Source organism: Protopterus annectens, chromosome 8.part0 (genome assembly GCF_019279795.1).
Source record: "Protopterus annectens isolate FY-2018-M chromosome 8.part0, PAN1.0, whole genome shotgun sequence".
NCBI lineage: Eukaryota > Metazoa > Chordata > Ceratodontiformes > Protopteridae > Protopterus > Protopterus annectens.
The window spans coordinates 1,844,088,006-1,844,115,023 of record NC_056741.1 but is presented as its reverse complement, the minus strand read 5'-3'; the positions used below and the strand labels follow the sequence as shown (position 1 = coordinate 1,844,115,023).

The 27,018-nt window shown below is 36.9% G+C and overlaps 1 protein-coding gene across 5 annotated transcripts in view; it reads right to left on the bottom strand.

The window, feature by feature from the left end:
• The window catches only part of NDRG4 (NDRG family member 4), a 1,570,634-nt gene that overhangs the window by 14,023 nt on the left and 1,529,593 nt on the right, over positions 1–27,018 (bottom strand). For 3 of the 5 annotated variants that reach the window (XM_044081333.1, XM_044081335.1, XM_044081337.1), the window contains 2 exons: positions 10,391–10,429; positions 2,420–2,458 (listed from right to left, as the gene is read on the bottom strand). The exons of 1 other annotated variant lie outside the window; for it this stretch is intronic. In XM_044081333.1, coding sequence (XP_043937268.1) covers positions 2,420–2,458; positions 10,391–10,429 — 78 coding nt within the window. The remainder of the gene's footprint in view (positions 1–2,419; positions 2,459–10,390; positions 10,430–27,018) is intronic. One more of the 5 variants, XM_044081334.1, reaches the window with a different exon arrangement.

Here is a 27,018-nt window from a genome sequence, read left to right as displayed (position 1 = left end):
TTCATCTTACTTTCAGAGTTATGTGATCAACATTTTGTGACAAAATCTATATTTATTTTTTGTATGATGTCCAAATAAGCATATTCCCTAATACGTATTTTACTTGGTCTTTTGTAACTTTTTTTGTACTACAAATATTAAAAATATTGCATGAAGCCAAATCACAGCCCCTAAGCAACTTTTCACAGAAAGAGTTTGCCAGAAGCAATTTTAACTCTTAGTGATGTTTGACTTTTCAGCTTATTTAAATGGGTTACATACATTCTGTTTTACTACCTTGTAAAAAAATAAAATATATGTATGTTTCACATGAAACAAGTTTTTGGTAACAGTAAGCATCAAACATCCTCATCACTATCTGTAAATCAGCCATTTAGTCAGCATTCTCAAAATAAAAATAAAATACTGCACACATCTAGAACCTTCTCTCCCAATAAATACAGGAAAAGAGATACTTTTTTAGCCTGTTTTGCTGACCCCAGTGGCTGTTTATAGTTGGAAGTCACATGCAAAACTGAGCTAGGTGATCATTAGGTTGCCTAAACTTGTACTGTCAGTTTGATAAAAAAGAGCATTACCATTTCCATTTTTCTATGAGAAGTAACCAATAAGTAAATGGAATTCTCCAAAGTAGTTTATGAAGTAGTAGATCCATTTTCACACTGTTTTAAATACATTTTTATTGTTTAATATATTCCATCTGTGAAAAAACTCAACACACTTTCACACTGGAAAAATAAAGACTCCTGTTAGACCTTTTGTGATTCTCTCAAAACACTCATACTGTCTCTGACTTGTGCAATCTATTTACGAACCTGGATTTCTAAAAAAATAATTATTTATCCACATTTCTTTTAAAAATGGTGTTTTAAACTATGCTCTACATGCAAACCCTTGGCCACTTCTGAAACTATGCTGCACCTTGTAGTTTGTAGTATGCTAGGGTCAGGGAGCTAAGGTCTATATCACTCTGCAATGCTGCTTGTAAGTGATGGGCCATAGCATGTTGCCCCATGCCAGACTGCTTCAAGACTTCCTGGTATCTTCCTTTTGGAGCAGCAATAATTCCATAATGTATGCACCAGCTGTGCATGTCAAATCCTGACATAGGAAATTCATAGGGTATAGTCTCTGTCTTCTTCTCACTGACCCATGCATTAAACCCAGTCATGTACTATTCTAAAACCCTATTCTTACCAACTTTCTCTCAGCCATCCAGTTCTTTAATTTTCTCTGTCCTCAACCTACTTGTACATGGCATTGGCAGTTCTTCTGAGATTAATGTGGTGCCCAACTCTTTGCAAAAGCTCTCCAGTTACAATGCTTTCTGCTTAATCACACAAACGATATCAGGAGCTAGATCATCTGTCATTCCATGAGTTGTAATATAGTACTTACCAAACCATTTTCTGAGTGTTTTCAAGGAACTTACTTTGAATCCAGTAGGAGGCCTGCCACAGTCTACATCCAAACTAAACTACACACTAAACTCTATCAGCTAACTCATCAACAAATGGAAATTCCAAGTCTAAGATCACCAGCTTTTACATTTGGAAACTTTTCTTCTGCTTTATTTTCCCTTTATGTTTATCCCTGCCAGTCTTTCTGGATTCTTCTTCAGTGCTTTTATCCTGTCTGAGTCCTGCTAGGGTCAAATTCCACCCCAACACTCTCATTAAGGCAAACACTCCTACTCCCAACAGCAATGCAAGCCCCTTCAACTGTGTATTTGCTCTTTAGGCATCCCTGGCTATAAGTTCAACTCCCTTGTCTGCCAGAGTTGCCACCTTTCTCCTCCATTTTTAAATCATTCTGTAAATGTTGCTGATTCCTTAGCCAGCCTCTCCTGTCTCTAACATTTCCTTTGTCTGCAAGCTTTTCTACACTACCTAGACTGCTTATTCACATCAAAAACATTTGAAACATCACAAGGTCCTCATTAGATCACTGATGAATTATTACTAATATTCTGCCTCATCATAGTATGCAAAAAGTTCCCTTCACAAATCCCTTCTCCTATGACTCCCCAAAAATGCTTGATCCCTTTACAAAGCAATATTCACAACCTCATACCTACTCTCCACATAACTACCTGAGCCATAATTCACTCCCATAGTTTCTGCACATTATCCAAAGATCCCCTTTCTATATCCTGTGTCTTTCTCTCTCTCTCTCTCTCTCTCTCTCTCTCTCTCTCTCTGTCATAGTCTTCCCAGACTTTATTGACTTGATTTTCCACATCAGTAGTGTTTGGATAGCACAATAGTCAAAATTACTTTTATTCACAGTATTAAGTTATCATACTTGCTGGGTGAAACCAGAAGTAGACTGAGATGGTGTGCATGCTGCAAGAAACATGAAGAAAACATGCAGCATGTTACTGGAAGCATGAAAAGGAAAAATGGTAAACCAGCAGTACCTGGCCCTTCACTCATCCTTCGGTCCTTCATACATGGAACTGGTAAAGTAAAGAGGGGTCAAGGAAAGGAAGACAAAAAAAGAAAGAAAATTGCAAACAACATTTAACACAACAATCATCAAGATAATTTACATCACATAGCATGCTGAACAAGACACAGCCAGCTGATGCATGGAATAGAATCAATCCACTGTTTACCAGTGAGAGGTGGAAAAGGGAAAGGTCATACAGCCATCAGTAACAACACAGTCACACGACATATCACAGAACTTCAGCACAGAGAACTGAATGTAAAATGAACCAGTCTGATATGACTGGAAGCCAAACACTAACGGAAGTAGACAAAGACACTGTCTTGTTTTGGGATTATCTCTCTGGGTGGACATTTAATACAGCTAATAACTAGGAAAGACCACTGTCACTAATGCAATTGTAAGGATTGTAAAGGGCTTGTCTACTGGGAAGTGAATTTCTATACAATGGCTGCATTCATAAAGATAGACATCTCAAGGGTAAAATCACACATGGAAACAATGGGTTCAAATTATCCACCATGTGCCAGTTAAGAAATGTGCATTTCCTAAATTAATGACTAAAGAAGACACTGTCCTTATTAAAACAATCAGTATATTTGTGCTGACTCCCCTCACTCATGACTACCTTTACTATTGTCAGGAGACTGGATTCTGAAATAGCAGCTCCAGAGCCTGGTCAATTGTTGTGAAAGATCTCTCACTGACAACATTTTCCCAACTTTACTGCACTGTATCCAACAAAACTGAAATCAAGCCCGCTGTGTCATTCCACAGATGAATGTATTGGGTTCTTTGTTCCATTTTACAGAATGGTCAAGGTGATATTTACTGAGAAAGTGGCAAAATTGTACTGGACATCAAGAATACTTACCTATTTATCAACAGCTCAAGTGTGTGTGTGTGTGTGTGTGTGTGTGTGTGTGTGTATGTGTGTGTGTGTGTGTGTGTGTGTGTGTGTGTGTGTATGAGTACACACATTTAATAACCAGAGGTGATACAGATGGAATATTCAAGTGAGAGAATGTCATTTGCCCTTCTTTAAGAACAGTAAGATGACATTTCTATTGAAACAGAAGTCAGCACTACAAACCTGAATCTGTAGTTAGCAAAGAAGAAAAGGTAATCTTAGGGTTTTCCTCACTGTTTATATCATGTTTGGATTAGACTTGTTTCAGTTAATTACGTCAGTTAATTGTTCTTCATTTATGGTATTTTTTTCCTATGTCATGTCATCGTGTTTCACTTTTTGATGTTACCGGTGCTTTACAAAAAGCTTGTTAATAAAGTTGAAGCTGAAAGATATTTAGCACTTTCTTTCACATCTGAAAGGTCCCATGGGATCAAAAGATTTAAGTAAGGAGAGAAGGCCAATGTTGGATTCAGCTGCCCCGAATGAAACAGGCATCCTTGTAGTAGCATTTAGTGCTGCCTATAACTACGGTCTTCTCAGTTACCATGAAGCAAGATGGCCCAGTTATGGTCTTTTGCCTATGCAAGGAATCAGACTCCTTGATTTAGTATGGAGGATGACATTCTCTCATGTACTGGGTGCCTCCACTTTCAGAAGACTAACCAGAAGAGGATTCCTAATCCTTAACTCTAGAAAGGACTGCATCATTGTGATTCCACCAACACTAACATTCCATAGGATGTGAAGATACGCTATTATTACGTAATAAACTACAATGGTCTGCATAAACAGAGGACAGGAAGGCACCCCTTCTAACCCAATTAAAAATGCACTTACCAAGAAATAATACACATTTCTGACAAACTTAGCTGTAGAAGACAAATGGGTCAAGTTCTTAATGTCCAGATTACTGACATGCCTAGTTCCACCAGAGACAAAAGCCTCTTTAATTCAGCAGCTGTGTGTCTGTTCAAATGTAGTTTTCCTTTCAGAAATTCTATCTAGAATACTACATTACAATTCATCTAAAATAACTGGGCAGTTCCTTCTTCAACTCTAATACTTCAAAAAATTCAGTTAATTTCCCAATGCTATCAAAATTAGAACCATAACAATTTCCAAAATGCACCATCTCTTCTGAAGTTCTAACCTGTGAGCTGCACCATCTTCCTGACCTATTCATTGTTTCTCCCACCTTCTACCAGCCTATGATCTAAAAAGTGAAAAACTCTGCATTTGGCAGAGAGTGGAATTAATACTCTGCTCATCCTTATGTTGAATAGTAATTTTTCACAAAAGCATTCTCCCTGCATTGAGTTGCGACAGTCTGAAAATAAGAGCATCTTTAGGACAGAGATGATCGGAACAAGCCCTTCACATTCTGAAGCACAAGCTTTATGGATGACTGATAAGAAAGAGTATTGGATATATTCTCATGTCTTGTTCATTGAACCATAGAAATAAGGGAATTCTAGACCAAACTGAAGAAAATAAGGGACTCATTAGACAGTGCTTTAACATCCATAAATAAAACAATACTACATTTGAACTAAAAAGGAAAACAGAATGTGTAGAACACCCTAATGAAATAACCTGAAATACAAGCGCCCACAAACAAGAAACATCCAAAAATTGCTTAGCTCCCCAAATCCCAGAAAAAGGACGAGGCACAGAAGTGAGTAGACCTCTGACCACACAAAGGAGCTCATTCCTAGCCTAGAGTCTTAATCCTCTGAGCAAACTGTCAGACTAAGGCATAACAGAGGTCTTAAAAAATAACATAATACCTTCAAGAGTCATACACTACAATTACAGCATATCAATTCAGTTTGAGTCTATGATGAATACACCTCTCAGAATTTCAGTGCCCCCAAATGCTACTGCCAGCCCCACAAACAACACTGCCATTTAAATGTAAACAGCATGCAAAGAAAAATACTAGCCACCAGAGATAAGAACTGTCATAGACATCTGAAAAAGGTACAGCTATAGACAATGGCATAATTAAATAATGACCATAACAGAATGGTCAAATAAATTATATGCTGCTCCATTGCATAACAATAACATACCCCTTATACTAAACACCTCACCATCCAGTTATACAGTATTCACCACTGTAGCACTAGTTCAGCCCTTGCTGGTCATTCGGTGTGACCTATGGGACAGCAATGATAGACTGTGCCTTATTACTAGACTGATAATTACAGCAATTCATTTCTCCTGCCAGTATGTTGCTCAGCAACACACCTGTACCCAAAAAAGAAAAAAATAACACTTCCACACATTACCTTGACCCCACTACCACCAATGGGAGCTCACACAACACCTTACTCCTCATTGCCACAATATAGTAATGTCCAAAGCACCTTGTGCATGAGTAATGAATACAACTTTTTCATGAATCACAGTAATTCATGGTGGCAGCACACATTGCTACTGAGTAAGACAGCTAACTCCTGTACTTGGTACAGCATGCTGTACATTACTAGTTGCCTTCTTCAGGAGCACTCTGCAGTGCTGTCTGGCTACAAAGGACTATCAGTCATTCCCAAGCACAGGACAATGCACAACAACTAGTACTGTACACCATTCAAAACAGAGGGAGTGCGAACCACTGGGTATCCCGGTGATCCTTGGCACAATACCATATCACACAACACACACTTACGCATGCTGAACTCTGTGTACATCAATATCTTACCGTCAAACAAGTCTGGGATTTGTTAACAAATCCGGATGCAAACATTTTGATGTATAATTTATGGTTATTTAGAAGAATGTGGATATCAAAATATTGTTAAGATTGCATTAAGATGTCTTTTGATTATTTTGAACATACAATATATGATTATTCATTACAAAGAATAAGAAGAACAAGAAGGTTCTGGAAAATTACAGAGATGGGTAAATAATGATTTGTATAAGTGAATGTGTTGCAATATATAAAATTATGCATTGAAGATGCATTGAATATCTCCTTTTTTAACTTTTTACAGTAAATTCATGAAAACTATCATATCTGTGTTGTAAAATGTCAGGAAAAAATTTAATAAAAACTTGACTAAAATAAATGCATGTGCATCTTTATAATCAACATGAACTACTATCAACTCAAGTAGATAGGGGATTGGTTTAAAGTCATATCTGAAGGAAGGCACCTCAGGATTGCAGCACCCCCTATGCAGAATTACAGTGTTAGTACTAGAAAATGAAAGGCAGTGGCAGGTGTGGGACTTGAACCAACCGTCTTCAAGTCATCCCAGCATCAAAGATCAGTGTGCTATCTTCTGAGCCACTAACATTACAAATCTTGGTCCCTTACAAGTTAGATTCATACTGCACCACTGCAGGGTTTTGTCAGGTACACTTTGCTAATGGACCCAGAGCAGGGTTTTGTCAGGTAAACTTTGCTAAACACACAAAAATGCCACTGCAGGGTTTTGTCAGAACCTTACAAATTTTGTCAGGGACATCATACTAATCTGAGTACTCATCAATCATCTAAATGAGATCTTTGCTACCACAGACTCTCCTTTTTGCAGTGCCTAGTGCAAAGCAACAGTCATCTGTCTAGGCAATGCAACATTTTAAGTGACTTCATCTTTAGCTAATCACTGAGAGTATCCTCTAGACATGCAGGTAGCCAATAGGAAATGGTGAATTACTCTAGCAAAGATAAGTATTGGAATACTTCTTATACATCATTCTATCCCTGTAGGGAAAACAAATATCTCCCTTCTACCAGGTGTATTCTTAACAGCAGCTGGGTGTCATTGTACAATCATCTCCTAATATAGTATCAAACAGCACAAGTTACCTCTTACAAATCAAGTATGGACTGAAAAATGGTTAAAATTAAATGCAAAAAAAATGCAATATTATCTTCTTAGGTAAAAAAAATAAAGAAAAAAAGAAAAAAAGAAAAACCCTGTTTTCCTCAACTTAAAGAATAGTCAGTATCCTACTCTAAACTTAGATGGTAACCAGAAACATTGGCACCTTGATTGACAACTCCAACTCCTTTAACCACCATAAAGCATCAGATGTCAGGAAATTCTTCTATTTAGCACAACTGATATTTAAGCAATAACCCAAAAGTGGGTTTATCAGGATTTACCCACATCAACAAGTGTGACAGTGCTGCTATGCAATGACATTATTTAAGAAACAAATTAGTTACTTTTCTTTAAAAATGTCTTTGTATAATGGTGCCGTAGTGTTCCTCTATGTTGTTTGCCATTATTCTGCGATTGTTGATGTACTGCGCATGCGTGCAGGAGTTACATTCCCACACTTGCACAGTATATCGGCGCTGTCGAACAAAAGTAATGGAGAAGAGTTCAGTCTTTTTTTTTATCTAACTGTAGCAATGGAGAAAGACAATCCCCATTGCTGCTATGAGGCAAAAACCTGGACGTTCTGCTATGATTTGGACAGTTGACACGTACAAAAGTCTGCTGAGATTTATGGAGTGACAGCGCAAAAAAGAAGGAAAATAGGCTATATTTCTATCCTTTTATTTTTCCAGAACATACCTGACTTTTCCTCTTTTTTTATGATGTCCCTCCATAGCATATTCCAATAGAAAAGTCTGGCTGCTGAATGGTAATTTAGCAACCGGACTTTTTTCTGTTGGTATATGCTCAATTTACTACGGGCATGCTGGTTAGGCTGACTAATCAGAGTACATGTTTTTGAGTACTAATGATCTATCATTGTATAATTAAAGGTATCTCACTCAGGTCAAAAGAAGTTATCATCCCTTCCTGCCCTGGTACAATTAACTTCACTGTGTGGTGAAAAGTGCTTATGACAGTTACTTACCTTTACCCCAAGAAATGTATACCAGTGACAAATAGACCAGAACAGTGGCCAATATATAAAATTAAGTCTTTAAACTGTTCTTGGAACAATATGCTGCCGATTTAACTTTAGTGATATAGCAGAAAATGTGTGAAATGTGAGAATAATCTGGAGTGTTGCAACAATAAAGATTAACTTCTGTTTGTTTCACTGAGGCTGAAGAAGGTACTTTAACACAAACCAAGGTAGAATGTTCCACATAAAATACCACTTTCTTGCCAGGGGAATGCATTCCTTAGACAACTAATACAGATTACATTGCTGACAAAGGCAGCAGTTAGTAATTATAAGAATGCTAGCCACCTTTACCCAAAAAGCTCCCTCTTCTTCTAGTGTTAACATATTGAAGTATTAAATATGTATTATTTATTATAAATCATCATTACTTTTGTATTTGTCTGGCAAAACATGCCAAACATATCCTTCAGATTTTAATCTGGAAACATTTCTTCCCTTTGGTATAAATACCACAATGACTATACCCCAAAATAGGCCAAAAACCTAGTGACTAAGTCAGAAAAAAATGGTTATGCGCATGTTGGATTTAAACCAGTCTTTGCACATTATCTGCTATTGAAAACATGCTTGCAACCTCCATACATCCACTGAAGAACTAGAAATTCAACACACATTCTCTGGGGAATATGTTAATATACTGTAAATGGCAGTCACTTAATGATGCAACCATTCACTGACCAAATGAGCCATTACTGTCTGTTTAAAGACTCGACAAAAATAAAAATGCACTCTGCACGAATCTTGCAATGCCAATTATCTGGTTTTATTGAAGAAAACTGTAATTATATTGTTGACTAACAAAGATTCTACATTTAAGAATGTCCATTTTCAAGCAGGTGCAGTACAAAGTCCAGGAGCAAAAATGTCAAAAACAGGGCAAGAATGGACAAAAGAAATGCATTATCCACTGATAAATGTCCTAACACTTTCCATTCCCTTCTTTCCAGCATGCCACAAAAATGTATGTGCTTTTTTCTGCTATGAGCTGTTTCAGATTCACACTAGTCTTGTTTAGAGTGCTTTTTTTTTGTAATTATCACTTCCCACATCCGGATATGTAAGAAATGAATTCATATCCCAGACCAAGCATCAAGTGGTCACAGAAAAATCAGGAGTGCTGGTCATCCGGGCATGCAGTTTCAACTTTATTTCACATTACCAAAGTCCTCTGAAGAACCAATGACTGAACCACAAGTCCGTACAAGATATGTATCATGCACACATGCTGGGCAGCAATCAGTCCTCCAAGGTGCACTGCAGATGTCCCTACCTTTCTTAAGTGGAAGCCCCAGGGTAGGCAATTATTTAAACATTTGTCCACAATGCCAAAGCAAGTCTTCAATGGCTAAATCATACGTTTAGGCTTCAATCACGTATGCCACATGCAGCACGGTGACAGCCCTATCTTTCCCAAAGTGCAGTACCTCAACATGTAAAATCCAAAAATAAATACAGTAAATCAGTATGTTTTAATAGACTTTCTGACCTTGCCACAAAAGCATGGATTAAACCAACCCTGCAGACAGTGTTCTTAATACAGGCGGGTTAGATTGTGTTGCAACTTCAATGAGTAACATACTGCATTATGTCTGTATGTGTGGTTTTGAGTATGTGAGACAGGCAGGAAGGAAAGATGCATCTGTATTATAACTAAGTATTTGCACTCTGAGTCCATAAAAAGGCTACATGGACAGGCCAGTTTTGTGTGTGTGTGTGTGTGTGTGTGTGTGTGTGTGTGTGTGTGTGTGTGTGTGTGTGTGTGTGTGTGTGCGCGCATGTGTGTGTTTCTGTGGAGCAGGTCACTGCTTTTTTCCAATAATAATGACCTGCTTCCATAACCAAATTTAATATTTTCAGTTTGGAAACTTACATTGTATGTCACCTTTTATCTGGATTTAATACTGCAGGTAACCCCACTATGAGCTTGACTAAAACTCCAATAAAACTCCATAGTTTGGCTCCCTGCCTCACATGCATGATATTGACAAGGATGAATTAAAATCATATTTTCAGCTTATTTTTACTAGAGTGCCAAGAAGATGAGAAACAGTATTCAGATCTCTTTAATGCACATGCAAGAGAAAAACAGCAAAGCAAAAGCAGCACATGAAAGGCAATGAGAAAACGATCATCTAGAAATACCTGCTCCAACACTCAGCCTTCGGTCCTTCAAATATGCAACTGACAGAAAGAAAGAGAGTAAGAGAAGGAAAGAAGAAGACAAAAAAAAAGAAGGTTGCAAACGATAACAGTTAACACAACATTCGTTAATTTAAACACCACACAAATATAAGGTGGCTCAGACAGCACAGAGATCTAACGCAAGACTACAAAGGGGAAACCACTACTCAGTCATACAGTGGAAGATTGAAGGAAACAGGATGACAAACATATTACAAAGAAGTTATGTGACAGAAGACATAACAGAAACACAATAAATAGGCTGTTACACAAGGCACACCCGTCTGATACATCATATTGAGACAACAGCCCCAAACAATGCCATTCATATTGGCTGTGAGAAAAACTATTGCACTTTGTTTTAAAGTCAGTTCTTGGTATTTAGCTAATTAAAAATATGTTTTCTTAATACTGTAATCTGGAAACAAGATATACTGTTACTGTGTGCAAAAAAACAAGAAATGCAATTGATTTATTCACTGAAATGTTTATCTGCATAGACATGTCTCCCTCCTCCACATTGTACAAGTGGCAAAAGTGAAGAATTAACATTATCTCTGGAGAATGTGTAAAACAACTATACCGTAGTTTAGCAATTAAAGTGGTAAGATGACCTTTTGAAGGCTAAGGCCATGTACAAAGTAATGCATGGAGGGCAAATGTTTAACCTGTATCCATCACATCCACTTTAGGACATCTGGGATATGTTTACACTTTTAAAACATTTCATAGGGAATGCTTACCTTACAATGATTAGACTTCAGTCTGGATGGCTCATCATCTGGGCAACATGGAAACCATATGGCAAATAGGGTGGCTATGTATCAGGACAGCTTATGGTAGGGCATTTAATGGCTGCTGTTATTACAAACAGCCTCTTATATGCAATGCAGTGCTCTCCCTAGCAGCACTGATGTGTAATACACCCAACTATGTGACAAGTCTGCACTGTGCTCTGTTGCAGAGAAGTGAAATTTACCAAAAGACATGTAAAACACCATTCAGCTCTATAACAAACATTATGTGCACAGCACTGTTCTATAACACAAATACGGAATGTTCCACAACATTCTTTCAAAAACAATGCAGTAAACACCAGAGTTAAAAAAGTACACAATGTGTCATTCAATTCTGCAACAGCGCCATGTAATGTAGCATACCACTGTGCAGGAAACAGTGTGTGAAGCTCCATTCTACTTTGAAACAAAGAGGCACAATATAGCATTTGGCTGTATAAAACATGTGTATAATGAATCTCATTGCTCTGTAAAAAGATGTATAGTGTACCATTATATTAAGTAATAAATCTGTGTCATGTGCCATATTGTTGTTTAACAAAGACGTGATGCCCCAGTATCAAAGTTGTATAATGCTTCCATCTGCATTCTGACAAAGATAAGAAAAGGACCAGGCTGCTCTGAGACAAACAGACATACTCCTTACATCTGCTCTACTGTAAACAAGTATAGTATATAATGCTGCATTTTAACAAAGATAGATAATGCTCCCTTCTGCTTGCCAAATATGTATAATGCACCACACTGTGCTATAGCAAAAATACACAATGCACTATACTGATTCATTATAAAATGCCTAACACAGCATTAGATACTACATCATTTACTTATTAACTTAGCTATGTCTTGTTGATGTGGATGTGTAGTTGAACATAATCCATTTCAGCAAAGGTCCCTGGAGAAAGGCTATAAATTAAAGCCATTAAAAGTTCATATATTATATAAAACAGCATGCACAATGCACAATAAAGAAATAATACAGGCTCATACAATAGCGAAGGTAGATTAAAAAGATAAGGATACAACTTTTCATCACAATAATATGCATAGTCAGTATTCAAGTAAACATTACAAAAAAACGCATTATTTTTTTTAAAAATGATACGAAGGATATAAAGGAGAAAGTTAAAGAAAGAAAAGTTACTTCATAAAAATTAGGTAAAAAAAGGAAAGGAAAAGAACAGAAAAATAAACAGAACAATTAGAAACAAAAGGCAGAATAACTAACAAACCTAAAAACCTATTACACAGAAATGTGGGATTAATTTATCCCAATTCTACAAAGTGCATCAGTTTTAGCTTTTTTAATAAATAAATAAAGTAAATAAATTTACTTTTGACTACATATTGATTCATATGGCAGGAGATTAACTTTGAATAGCTTATTAACAAATGACTTACAACCAGGAGTCAATGCAAACAGAGAAGAGTGAGAACTGAAAACTAAGTGTAGCAGTATAGGATGTAACATAACTGAAAACTAAGAGTAGGAGTATACGATGTAAAGTGACTGGTGACCGAGTGTAAGAGCATATGATGTAAGATGATTTGTGACTGAGTGTAGGGATGCAAGATGATTTGTGACTGCGTGTAGGAATGTAAGATATAAGATAATTGGTTACTGAGTGTAGGAGTGTAAGTTGTAAGGTGACTGGTGTCTGAGTGTATGCTGTAAGGTGATTGGTGAATGAGCATAGGAGTGTAAGATTTAAGATGGATGGTCACTGACTGCAGGAGTGTAAGATGTAAAATGATTGGTGATGAAGTGTAAGAGTTTAAGGTATGTTTGGTGATTGACTGTAGGAGTGTAAGATGCAAGACGACTGGCAACTGAGTGTAAAAGTGTAAGTTGTAAGGTGACTAGTGACAGACTGTAGGAGTGTAAGATGAAAGATGATTTGATGATTGACTGTAGGAGTGTAACATGCAAGATGATTGGTAACTAAGTGTAGTAGTACAAGATGAAAGATAATTGGTGACTGACTACAGTAATGCAAGATGTAAGATGATTGGTGGTTGAATGTTGGAGTGTGCAATGTAAGATAATTTGTGACTGAATGTAAGAATGTAAGATGATCAGTGACTGTGAAAGTGTATGATGTAAGATGATTGGTGAAAGAGTATAGGAGTGTACAATGTAAGACATTTGGTGATTGACTGCAGGCATGCAAAATGGAAGGTCGGTGACTGAGTTTAGAAGTGTATGATGTAAGATAATTGGCAAAGAATGCCTATTATTATTTTCCTATTGTTTATGATCTTGATTTAGTTTTGGAGCTCAATCTACTCGGACCCTTTTAATGTTATACTGATGCTGCATTCATTTAACTTAATTGTATTAGGATATCCAGCTGCCTTGCTGTAAATGATACCTAATTTTATACATTGTCCAGATAAAAGTTTGGTGCTAAAAATGATGTCACCAAAAGCCTAGGAAGATGCAACTAAATGACAAGCTTGCATCAGAAGTGCTTTGTGACATACATCCTGACAAGGTATACAAAACTAAGAAAATAATTTTCTTTCTTGACCAAATGTGACATCTATTTATTGAAGTAAGGGTATTATCATATTCTACTCCAAAATAACTGTATAAAGATAACTAATTCAGTGTCATCATCTTTAACTGAGAAAATTTTAAAAGAAAATTTGATTATGCTGACCATTGTCACAGAGAACATTGGTTAGCTGTGTCAGTTTTAAGGAAAAGGCATGAGCCATTTAACCGTTTCTCATTTTTATGAAATCTAGATGAGAGATCTGCTTCAGAAATAAAGTTGAAGTGACCTGAGATAAGGATTGTTGAGTCATCTGGATTCCACGTAAGTTGAAGTGAGTCACAATGATGCCTCATGCTATTTACAAATGTAGTGAACAATAGAGGTCAGAGCCTTGGGGTATACTTCTTCAGTGAGAACAGCTTAGACACTGCATTTAACTAATTAATTGCCATATATTGTCAAATAACTGAAACCATGAGGTACATGGAGGTTCCTGGCCTATGTGTCAAAGCTTACTAATCAGTAGGGAATTACTGACTGTGTCAAAGCTTTTTTTAATACTTTTATTATGATATCAGTAAAGACCTAGGTGTACATACATTAATAAAAGAGAAAACAAACCAAATTAACATTTTCATTGTTATGCATTATATATTACATATATGTTTTCTTTAATTTTAACCATTAGCATTCACTCCAACATTATATAAATTGCTCAGCTACCACCTTCCCTTGGGATAATTAGTAAGGCATGTAAATATTGCATGATAACTATAGGAATCAATCAGAAGAGATCAGGAAATATTAGAAAGAATGATTAGAAATGCAATACACAAAGAAGCAAAGGGAGGATATATGTATGGCTCCCAAATATGCAGCAAAATCTAGAAGATTTAGGACTTTTGCCTGAAAGTGTTTGCATAGCTACTTTTATACCCCAAGCAGACTCCAAATAATTTTTCCTCATGTAGATGGCAAATGGAGATGTGATGGTGAATAAAGATGTAACTGGGAACATGTGTTCTGGGATTGTAATGAGTTGGGAGATTTTAAAAATTGCCTACAGAATACTCTGTCAGTAATACTGAGTGAGCAAATGAGTGTAAGTAAGGAAATTAATTTTGATCTGGGATACAGGATCTGATTTACCTACATACCGAAAGGCCTTATTATGTTTGATTCTGCTGGCTGCCAAAAAACAACTTCTACAAAATGGAAATCAAAATCTAAACCAGCTATAACTGAAGTAGTAAATATGTAACATAGATAAAAGAACAGCAAATGAAATATTTAGAAAAGGATAGTAGTAAATCACATAGAAACAATGGAAACTGGGAATGATACATGCAGAAAAATGTTTTGGAGAAGGAATGAGGTTTAAGAGAAGGCAGGAAATGAATAATTTATGCAATGTTGCTTAGCTTATATGATTTACAACAATAAATGTGAATTATAATGTTTGTAAATGTGAAGTTGTTAACATGGCTTAATTAAAAGTTTGCCTATGCCATAGGTGATAATTCAATAAAACTGGGCTTAAAAAAATGACTGCCTGCTCTTAAATCTCAGTCCTCCACGTATTATTCCCACAAAGTCCATCTATCTGTATGTAATTTTACTCCTTTCCTTTTCTAAAGCTCGGATCTCCAGTATCTCCTATACAATATTCAGTACTACAATTATAGTTGGAGTGCTGCACAAGTTTTTACTTTTAAATCATTTAAGTACAAGGCTCTGAGGGCAGCAGTAGGTATCAGCATAACATAGGTAGGGATAAGAATTAATCAGATGATTCATTTTCACAAGAGCTTGGAGTCAAACAGGACTTATCTAAACAAACATGCTGTTGATGTTAGCCTAACCTGATTACACAGCAATTAATTCCAGCAAATAATTTGTCTGTATAATGAACCATACCACAGTGTTAACATCTATTCCCCTCTTACTCGGCCAGAACCTTTGGCTACTCCTTTCTGGTACCTTTATTACTGAAAATAATAACCATGCCTGCTTCATGACACCCTCTCCCATCACTCCCACCACATATGCCACCTGAAAATGTACACCAAAAGTCAAACAAACATAAATAGAAAACAATTCATTAGACTGCTGTGCCTCATACAAACACAGACCACACTCTCTCACCGTACTCAAAAAATCCTTACAAAATTATACTTCCTCCTACATAGACTTCTTCAAGATGGCGACATTCAACCTAACCCAGGCTTAATCAACCTTAATTGTCAGAATGCAGCTCAAAGTTAATTGGACAAAGTCTGTGTGATATCAATGCCATTCTACCTTGCTGATGAGTAAATGCGGTAAAGAAAAAAATGGTTCTGACTGGAAGATGGAATACCTACTAGTGAGTGATACACAAATGGAATTTAGCACTAGTGAAAAAGAATGTGAAGGAAAGGGGAAAGATGTTAAATGCTGGAAATGAGGCAGAGAAAACATAAGGGTATTCCATACATTTTGGGAATCATTATCACCCCCCTCCCAATTTTATACTGGTTCGGGGAGTCATGTCAAATGTTGCCACCTCTCTCAATTCTCCATCATTCTTCTAACTTCAACAGTCATGCCCAGCTACTGCAGTTTCATCTAATGCAATCCATACATCTCTTTGCAAGACACTCTTGTCTCCTATTGCCTTTTTCTTACCTCTCTCAAATCTGCTTTATCAAACTGCATTCTGCCTTTATGCACATCTAACTGAACCACCACAATCTGCTCTCCTCGACCTTCACTGCAACTGGTGCTACTTTGGCTTTCAGTCTGATTACCCTCGTTTTTCATCTGTCCAGTCATGCACATCTTACACCTTATCTCAGACACTCCATCTGCATCTTCAGTTTCCTCTGATACTCTGTCTACATGGCCCAGGTTTATGTGCATAAAGCAGCTTTATTGATCGAGTCCCTCTAATGTTTGGTGTGGTAATCCATCATCAGTATGAACAGGAGAGGGTTCAGAGCCAAATCATGATGCATACCCATTCCCACAAAGTACCCGCTGTGAATCCAAACACTGTTTACACTTGAGTCACTGAGTCCTTGTACAAGACCTGTGCTAATTCTACCAATGCTACTAGGACTTCAGACCATTGCAGGACTGCCAAAATCAAATTTGGGACCATGCTATACAATTTTTTCGTGTTTAGGAATACCCAGTTGGACTCTTTTCTCATCTCCAGCTACTTCTCCACTAATGTCAACTTACAAACTTTGTGTCAGTTGTGCCATATCTTGATCTGAACAGAACTGCTCCTCCACCATCTTACTTTCTACTTTGTGTATTCATTCGTTGATCATTTTCCAGTCCTTTCATGCAGCTTGACAGGAGTGCGATATGTCCATACTGATAACATTTGTGAATGTCCCCTTTGTTCTTGTACAGTGGTATAAGAATGCTTATTTCATAGTCGTCTGGGATATGCCTGTCTCTGCATACTCCTCAGGAACCCGTTTCTTCCCTATTATGCCCAAGATCTCTTTTTCATAATTCTTTTTATTACTTAGTAACTTCTTGAAGTACTCTGTCCATATGCCCTTGATGTCCTCTGGACTGGTGACTAAAGGTGTTGCTGGTACATGCTTCTTTTTGTTTTCTGCTTTGCCACTGAACTTTGATATTCGGGCTCCAGTTCTGCCTGCATCAGTGGGGCAGGACAATGAACAGGCAATTGTCTAGTAAGGGCTAAAGGGGAGGCCATATACTTTACTGCAACAACATGAAATGGGTTACAATATGTGGGTAAGAACTCTGTAGAAGTCTGCAGAAATGTAGGAAGTGAGAAGTTATAAGGCCTCCCTAACAAAACTCCAACTTAACTTTGAAGAAATCTTAAGGAGAGAAGTTTGTAGAGCATAAAGATGAACGAGAGATGTCTATCATGGCTTGAGTGTTGGGTTCTGGCTTCATTTGTGTACCAATTTAATCACGTGTATAGCCAAGTGAGGCATTTTCATCAGTCCTTGCTGTAAAATCATAGGCATCTGCTTCAAAGAGTACATAGTAATTTATTTCAAAGAGTGATTTTCCTGCCTGTTTCTGTGGCATAGAGGGACGAAGTCCTGACTATTATGCAGATCACGTGAGATTTTTTGATTAATGACCCAGGTGCTGGAGGAGCAGGAAGGAGGAGGAGGGTGGGAGTGAGCAGTAGATGTTAGCATGGCTGGTAGAGTGGGAGGTAGTCTGGCCTGCTGCAATCATGACACCTACTGGAGACAGAAGTGTATGGCATGGAGCACCATGAGCTGGGGACATGCTTGGCTCTAACAAGTTGTGTTAATGCGGCATCTTTCATAGGGCATGGGCTGGAAAACACACTCCTTCAGGCAACAGCATAGCAGCACTTCACATCAGCTGACAGGGAATGGCAGGTCATAAAATAAAAACACTTTTCATGGCTTACTGTATGATAACTGTGCCATGAACAGCTATTGCCCTGCTAATAGGGAATCAATGGGCAAGTGGCAGAAGGATGGCCACAAGACATGAAGGTGGAGAAAAAGATATACATAAAATAATGTTCCTTATGCCTTTGTGTTTTTCTTTCTTCCACCACCTACTCTCATCTCTCTCTCATCTCCATTTTCTTTCCTGTGTTTTCTTCCCTTCAAATGGACAAAGAAGTAGATACATCTACATCTAAGCTCGCTAGCCTTTTAGCTATAGCAATGGTCCCTAATGCTTTTCTTCTCATGCACTTGGTAGTGTCACTGAAGACCCCAGCACACCTGGTACCATCAGGTGTAGTGGGATGATCCAAGGCACAAGAGGCTCTTCAGATATATGCCCACCTGAAGACTTTTGCTTGCTGATTGCCACATAGGCACATCCTAACTTTAGATGCTGATTTTTTCCATTAGATCTTCTTTGGAAAGTATCACTGTAACATTAAGTCAAAACATTAATGTTTGGGTTTACCTACCTTATTTGCTCTCTTTCCTGGATAGAAATTTCTGTCAGCTGTTCCTAAGTCAGTTTGAAGATGAGTGGTGATCTCACATCAGCACTGCACTGAACCTTATTTGCTTTGCACAGCACTGATACAAACCATAATTCCCAGGACCATTCCTCAGTTCTTCTCATATCCTACATTATTTCACATCCTGCTTTATTCCATCAGTGTAGTGCCTCATGTACACTAACAATTTACTGTTCTTCACTGAAGATCTTTAATAGATCTTCAATCAGAGAATTATGAAAAGTATTGCTTGCAGTTGCTGCTCATTTTCAATGACAAGAAACTGTTTTTGCACTTTTCTCTTTACCTACATCAGTCCAATAAGACCCAAGAGAGAAAAGATAAAGTCTTGAGGATTAATGAAGGGAAATCATCAAAGAGAGCACACAATGTCTAGAAATAATACAAAACAAAATAAATAAACTTCCTCTTCTGGTTCAACTTCTGTGAAAGGTACTACTTTCTGAATGACTCAAAAAACAAGAGGAACAAGTACGCCAAGACTGTATCGGGCAGCAACAACAATCCATGAAGTAGGGCACTTTTAGGCACCAGATATACAAAATAAGCACTTCAGGATTTACTCACACCAAAACTTTATTAACTCTCAACAAAATAACAGCGTTTTTGTCCTTAAACAATAGAACTTCATCAGATACCAGTTCTTTGAAAATTACAATCTTAAATACCCCGTTCCCATTATGATGCCCATGCACTGGCCCAGTAATCAAGGAGCCTCAATCCTCACCATTAGCACCCTCAATCCTCACCATTAGCACCAGTGAGGGGCGTGCACATTGGGAAGGATAACATGTACACACACAGTAAAGTACAATTTCCCTTAACAGCACATAGAGATCACAGTCAGTCTGGGGCTGTTTTTTTCCTTTCTCTCCAGATCCCCAATAAGACTCCCCACCAGCACAGCTATAGGGTTCATATCTCAGCTGAGTAGTCAAGCCAAAACCTTCAGTACCCTGTCTGCCCAACCAGCACTTCATGTGCCTGCCCAAGTAGCTTATACCCACACACATTTTGAGATTTGGTTTATATACAAACACACAGACACTCCTGGGGAAGGCTGGTACAGGTTCACTAGCTATGCCCCCTTCTGCCCATGGTATAAGGTAGTAATCCACTGCCACCAGCTACTCTTATCAGCTACTATAAAGGCCCTTACCAAAGGGTGTCCAGTTCCACTGTGTAATATTACTGTTATCCAAAAAGTAAGTGTAACCCAGGGTAAGGGCATTGCAGTGGCTTATACAGTATCACCAAATACATGCAAGTACTCTGAGAGCTTAACTTATCTCTACACAAAACAGCAACAGTTGAAAGGTTTAGAATATTTAATAATAAATAATAAAAATACAAGACAATACTCATTCATGTAACACAATGACATTAGAGAGTTCAGAAATCACAGGAAATACTTTAAAACAACATTGTAGGACAGTCTGACATAAATATAGAAAACAGCTAGACTAATCTGACTATATTTCTATGTATCTCTAAGAGAAATCACTGTTGTAAATACTACTTACAGAGCAAAGGCAAAGTGCTGGTGAGTTGTTGTCAGCTTCAGAACCAAATACAAAATTCTCTCTGAGAAAGTCTTAAATTGATAATACACATTACTGTTGAATCATTTCAGATTACATCATTCTTAACACTTCTATTTAAGTATCCCAGGCTCACAGAACTTAAAATGTTAACATTTATTTTTGTAATCTGCACCTGTCAGGAAGCCACAGCAATAAAAGACACTTTATATGTAAAACCTAGTAATTATCTATGTATTAGAACAACAGAAAGAATTTCCTAGCCCAGACATTCTGTCTCCTAGCTTGAGATCAAACAGTCATAAAATGCTTTACTCATCAGCTTTCTTCCAACAGGGTGCACTGTGGTTACATTTTTGAAGCTCAGAACATACACAGTTTTCTTACATTTGTCAAACAAGCCTGTGGATCATGTTAATGTTTACAATGACACAGAATTATTTATAAAATTCTATCTGGCTGGGCTGGCAGCCCCTCAGTTTATCACACCCATCACCAATGTAATAAACATAATTAAACAATTAACCAATCCTGCATTTATGATCTCTAGCTACCCTAGATACATTTTAATATAACAAAAAGGATTTGTATTTATAAAAAAATAATTAATGCAATAGTTTAAGATCTACGTTAATGAAAGGACAGAATGGAGAAGACCAATAAATAAAATGTTTAAAAGTGCTTGTCAATAAATAAAACTTTTAAAAGTACTTGTGAATGTTAAAATAAATGTTTTGTCCCAAACAAAATTACTAAATCAATCCACAAACAACACTGCTATCTGGTGGCCACAATATAAATAAATTGTACAAATCAAATAAATGGCACTCCAGTACAAGAAATGCAAAACATTTTTCCTTCTTATTTGGTGGCAAATTTGCTCCATTGTATTCTACTTATTTAATTTATACTGTATTATAATTTATACAGTGTATAGATTTTATTGAAACTTTTTTTAGAAAAAAATGTTTTGCATTTGTTGTACTGGAATGGCATTTATTTGAGTTATACAGTTTATTTACATTATGGCCACTAGATGGCAATGTTGTCTGTGGATTGATTTAGTATTTTTTTTTAGGCCATAACATTTATTTTAACATTGACAAGTACTAAAAGTTTTCTTTACTGACAAGCACTTTCAGAAGTTTCATTTATTGGTCATCTCCATTTGGTCCTTGCATTAAGATATGTTTTAAACTACTGCATTGATTATTTTTTATAAGTACAAATGCTTTCTGCAATATTAAAATGTATCTTGGGTAGCTAGAGAACGTAAATGCAGGATTAGTTAATTGTTTAATATTATTTTATTACATTTGTAATGGTAATGGGGTATTTAAGATTGTAATTTTCAAAGGAACTGGTATACGATGAAGTCCTGTTGCTTAAGGATGAAAACGTGGTGATTTTGTTGAGTGTTAATAAAAGTTTTGGTGCGAGTAAATTCTGAAGTGCTTGTTTTGTATATCTGGTGCCTCCGAGAGCCCTGGATTGTGACATTTCGAATGACTCCTAGCAAGAGGGGCATTAAATAATTTTGCATTCTAGCATCAATCACGCTGAATAAAGGAGTTTCAAAGGAGAATGAAACCAAGTCTTCTGCCATATTTGTCTTGTTAATCCCTCTACACAATCGACCAATTTGGCTCCTATCTTACTGCAGTCTTCCTTTGATTTTTAAGGCATTTGCAAGGAGGCATTTCAATTTTTAGAAGAGGAAAGGGATATTCTTTTTTTTTTGACTGGAAGTTTTGTTATACCACTGTTGAAAGTATTTCAAGAGGCATCTTCTAATCATTTTTTTTAACGGTAGGGTTGCCACCTTTTCAAATGGCCAAAGTGGGACATTTTCGGGACACACATCAGATTTTACAGGCCGACACATACCCACGGTTAGGATATAACTTTACTTTTTTTGCCTAAATAAAAGCTTATTCTTGTAGCAGTTTAGTTGCTTATTCTGTTTCTTGTAACATTTAGGTATTTTAGATGCAGAAATAACTATTTTATCCAATTATTACATAAAATATTGGACATAATTATGTCCTACAATCTCAGGACATTTGCCATTTTTAATATGTTTTGTCAGGACACAACTGCCCAAAGAGGGACTGTCCCTTGCAAATTGGGACAGGTGGTAACCCTAGGTTGGCCTTGTATTAAGGGAAGGAGCTTATTCTACAAGTGTGAAATGTCACACAAGATATAAAAAGAAAAAAAGAGAAGATAAAAAGAAGAAAAGTCAGTTGTGAAGAATTCCAGACTTTGTGTTGCTATCACAGAAAACCTGTGCTCCATGAACTGATCTTGGATGAATTAGTTGTGCGTATTGATGATGGAAGTGACCTAAGGTTATAGTCTGAGGTACACTGGGTGCAGTGACTAATAAAAATGGGAAAGAGTCCGGATGTAATAACTTAAAAGATTAACAAACTTGGAAGTAATTTAACTCTTTCTAGGATTTAGAGCCATTTAGCTTTTGTGAGTATAAGGCACCAGTTTTCCCATTGTGGGCAAAGTGCAGGAATTTTGTAGAGAGAATAGGTTTCCTTTTGAGGCAGAAGCAATTAAATTTAGTCCACATTCTAGCTGGAAAAGGAGTCTGGAAGTTAGCACAAATGCTGTGAGCTGTAATTCCTCTGGTACAAGGTTTGATTCCATCAACCCTAATTTACTGACTCCATCACCTTGAGCAAGTCACTTAACCAGACATTGCTCCTGGGTCACCCTTGAAAAGGGACTTGTATATGTCCAGTTGGCCTATCTAGTTAACAAATGAGTATTACTGTTACTCCTTTATCGATTGTTATCCTACCTTCGTAGGATAGCAAATAAGAGATTTTCTTTTTTTGCTTGAAAAAGAAGTGCAATGATTTGGTTTTACTTACTTCTACATGGTGCATGAAGTCATTGATTCATAAGTATCTGAAATGCCTGATGGTTTCTAATGGCATTTGGCTATTGCAGAGTACATTCCAATGATGAAACACATTGAAAAGCTTTGGCTGGGTTCTAAAAATTATTGTATTAGTAATCTTGGTGTTTAAAATTATTATTTTTAATTAATTAACCAAGCAAATAAATGGTGGTTTTCCTCAAACTCATTTTTGATTATTTCATGTGACGGGGTACATTTTTAATTTGCTATGTCATCAGTGTATATGATGAGAGGGATTTGTGGTAAAGCAGCTGGTGGCCTAGTTTGCCACATTATATTTAACCACAGAAAGGCACAATAAGAAGGCACTAAGGCTACAGCTACAGCATATTTCAGAAAAGTTCTCCAGATGAGACATTAAAGAAGTTGCCAATTAGTCTACTGTTCATACTGTCACAAAACAGTGCATGTTACGTGCAAAGTACAATGACAGACTAGCACATCTGAGGGTTATGAGAATACTGCATGGGTATTTTCCCAAATGTTTTGATTTACTATTACTGTGACCCCTCCCAAAGGAAATAATTCAGTTGTTTATAAGTGGGCTTACCCTTAACAGCAAATGTTTGAAAAGAGATCACTGAAACAATACAGTTATCATCTTTCATCCCCTAGGAGAACTGTACATTTGACTTTTAATATATTACACTTTTACAAACTTACAAGTTTTGATTTAACAGTAATACGTAGTTGTACAACAGTAGATTACTACAATCAGAAGTTCCCATCAGGACCAGATGTGGCTTGAAAAAATGTGGAAGCCTTGCAGTAATGCTATATTCATTATGAATTCCTCTCACGCCAACCAAGGTTCAGTGGGACAGTCATGTGATACCAGCACTGATCTCCACAGATGACAGAAATTTCTCACTGTGAAAAAGGTCAGCTGGGTGCACAAGTTCCAAGATAAAAAAATTTGCCCATTCCTGGTAGGGGCACTAGTGCCAGGACTGGAAAAAAATAATAGTGCAGAATCAAGACACAGAAATATTCCTAAAATGGGGTTAGCCCCCCCCCCCCCCCAATGTAGAAGGAAATAGTAATCCACAAAAAACACAAAAACTGACCGGCCAAAAAAGAGCCATAAAGATGACAGAGTAGCTACTGAGGATAAGAAAGAAATTGTGCAGTTACTATTATGCAAGAAGCCCAGAATTTCCATATAGAAGATATTCAAAAAGATTAAGATAGAAATTAGAAGAAACAAAAATACTTACACAAGAAAAACTGTCAAAAGCTTCAAATGCGTATTTGTGTTCATTAATACAACAGATTCATGAAAAATATCATATAGACAAAAAAAATGTGGGCCATTTGGAAAAGGAAGTGCAAAAGTATAAATAACAAAATCTAGAGAGTTTTGAAAGGTATAAAAAAGAAACATGGACATAGGAAAGAAAAAGTTCTTATATGGTATAATATTTATGCAAAGGAGAAGGCCAAACTAACCAATACAAAAAAGCAGCTCCAAAGAAAACTGAAGAGAAATAGATTCAAAGGCACCCAGATATGGAAAATTTCACAATAGAAAAAATAAGATCACAAAGGGAGAATGTAGAACAGAAGATTAGTAAAGTAGAAGTTAAACAGAAACTGAAGTTATGGACTACCTGTGAAGTGGAGGATTTAGTATATAAAGTCTAACACAGGTTACGTCACAGCATGATAGAAGAATGAGTCCCCAAAGTAAGGAGAAACAGGTGGAGTAGGAGACATGTGAAGAAGAAATATGGACATGGAAAAGAAAAACAGATTTAATATGGTGCAATATTTATGCAAAGGAGAAAACAAACTAATCTAATAAAAAAGCAGCACCAAAGATATTTGAAGAGAAATACAGTCAAAGGCATCAAGATAATGAACATTTTACAATACAAAAAATAGGTAAGTAAAGGGGAAAAGAGGATTAGTAATCGAGAAGTTAAAGAAATAGAAGCTGAAGTTATGGATTGCCTGTGAAGTGAAGGATTTAGTCAAAAAATCTAAATCCGGTAACGTCACAGCATGATGGAACAGAAAACCCTCAAATTAAGGAGAAACAGATGGAATGGGAACATCTGATCAGTTGCTATATTAAGATACTCTGGAGATTTCAGCAGGAAACCAGTATAAAAGTTCAGTTGGAGTTGCACAGCAAGTGAATGAGCAGGAAACTGTGGCAGCTCTGACACAGTCAATGTTGTAGAATTACAGGCCAGTGAGTTCCCATAAGAAAGAGCAACAGATGACGCAAGACACAGGTGAACACAATGTATCACAAGAAGATGTTTTGGAACTTTTGTAGAATGCCCGCAGGAAATGCAGTATAAAGAATGTCTCCTCAGTTTAGAAGAAAAAGATCTAAGGGAAGAGTTGCTTGATGTAATAGAGATGGATAGACTAATATTAAGACTGATGAAAGAAATAGATTACAAGAAGTCAATAAGACCCAAAATGTTAGACATCTGATAAAACAAATGAACACAGAAATCAAGTCTATCAACAGAAATCCATGTGATATAACAAAAATAAATAGGTATACTACTGTACAGCAAAATCAGTAACAGAAAAAGTCTTACCATAAACACACAACGTAATAATAGAAAAGAAGGAAGAAAAATGCCATCATGGAAGTATCAAACAGAGAAAACTATAAAGCAATTAAGACAAGAAGTGTCACTGTTGGAAGAGTATAGAAATGGGAACAGATCAACAAAAATACTTAGAAAGATAGGTGTGATAAAAGCAATGAGCAGTATTAGAACAGACCAGAATCTATTGCACACTGTTGCAAAGCATATCATAACATCAACAGCTTAGGTTGTCGAATGCTTAATCATCAACACCTAAGCGTTGAACGCTTACAATAGCGAACAGCCTCATCATCAAATTCTTTCCTCGGGAAAGAATTTGGGTGACTGTCCGTAAACAAAATAAAAAAACACACCCAAACATACCCCCCCATACCCCACAATGTGGGGGGCTGTGCCCTCCATACCACACTGACTAAATATACCAATTCCAAGATCGCTCTACATTGTGGAAAGGGCAAATCCCCAGTAATGGCCACGCAAATTCTTTCCCGAGGAAAGAATTCGATGATGTGGCCATTCACTATTGTAAGCATTCGATACTTAGGTGCCAAAGATTAAGCATTCAACAACATAAGCTGTGTAGATTTTAAACTGTTAGCACTTTAAAAAGTTATTTCTGTTTAATTTAATTGTTAGGCTAACACACTCAAGTGCGCTAGCCGTTTTATAGCATTTACTGTTTGCTACTGTATCTTTTTCTCCTTTCACTGTAAAAAAAAGAAAAAAAAACAAAAAAAATCCTTGTTTTCCCGCTTTTCTGAACTAGAATAGTCCAGTCTTCAGATTTTGCTGATCTCTGGGCTTTGTCTTAGTTCCTGTGCTATCCAAATCCTTATTTGGATAAGAGGAAGCTTCTTTGTTCACCAGTGGGAGTGGGGAGCACTGAGCAACCTATTTGTCCCTAGAGGAGTGGTTCCAGCCCAGCAACTTGTAGTTTATTGGCCATTTTGGGTCAATTCCTGGCTCTTTTCAACCCCCTGCTATAAAGCCCGTTTTTGCGCACTTTTTCACTTGTAAAAGACTCAGCACAGCTCCTCGTGGTTTCCTGCAGAGTTCTACAAGCAGCAGAGAGTGAAAGAGTGACTTTCCTGGATTTATAAGTATTTTTCCTGGCTTTCGCTTTAATTACTGCATCTCGACTGCATTTCGCCTAAAAAACAGCTCTGCATATTGTTTTTACTGTACCTGTGTAGATTTTAAACTGTTAGCACTTTAAAAAGTTATTTTTGTTTAATTTAAT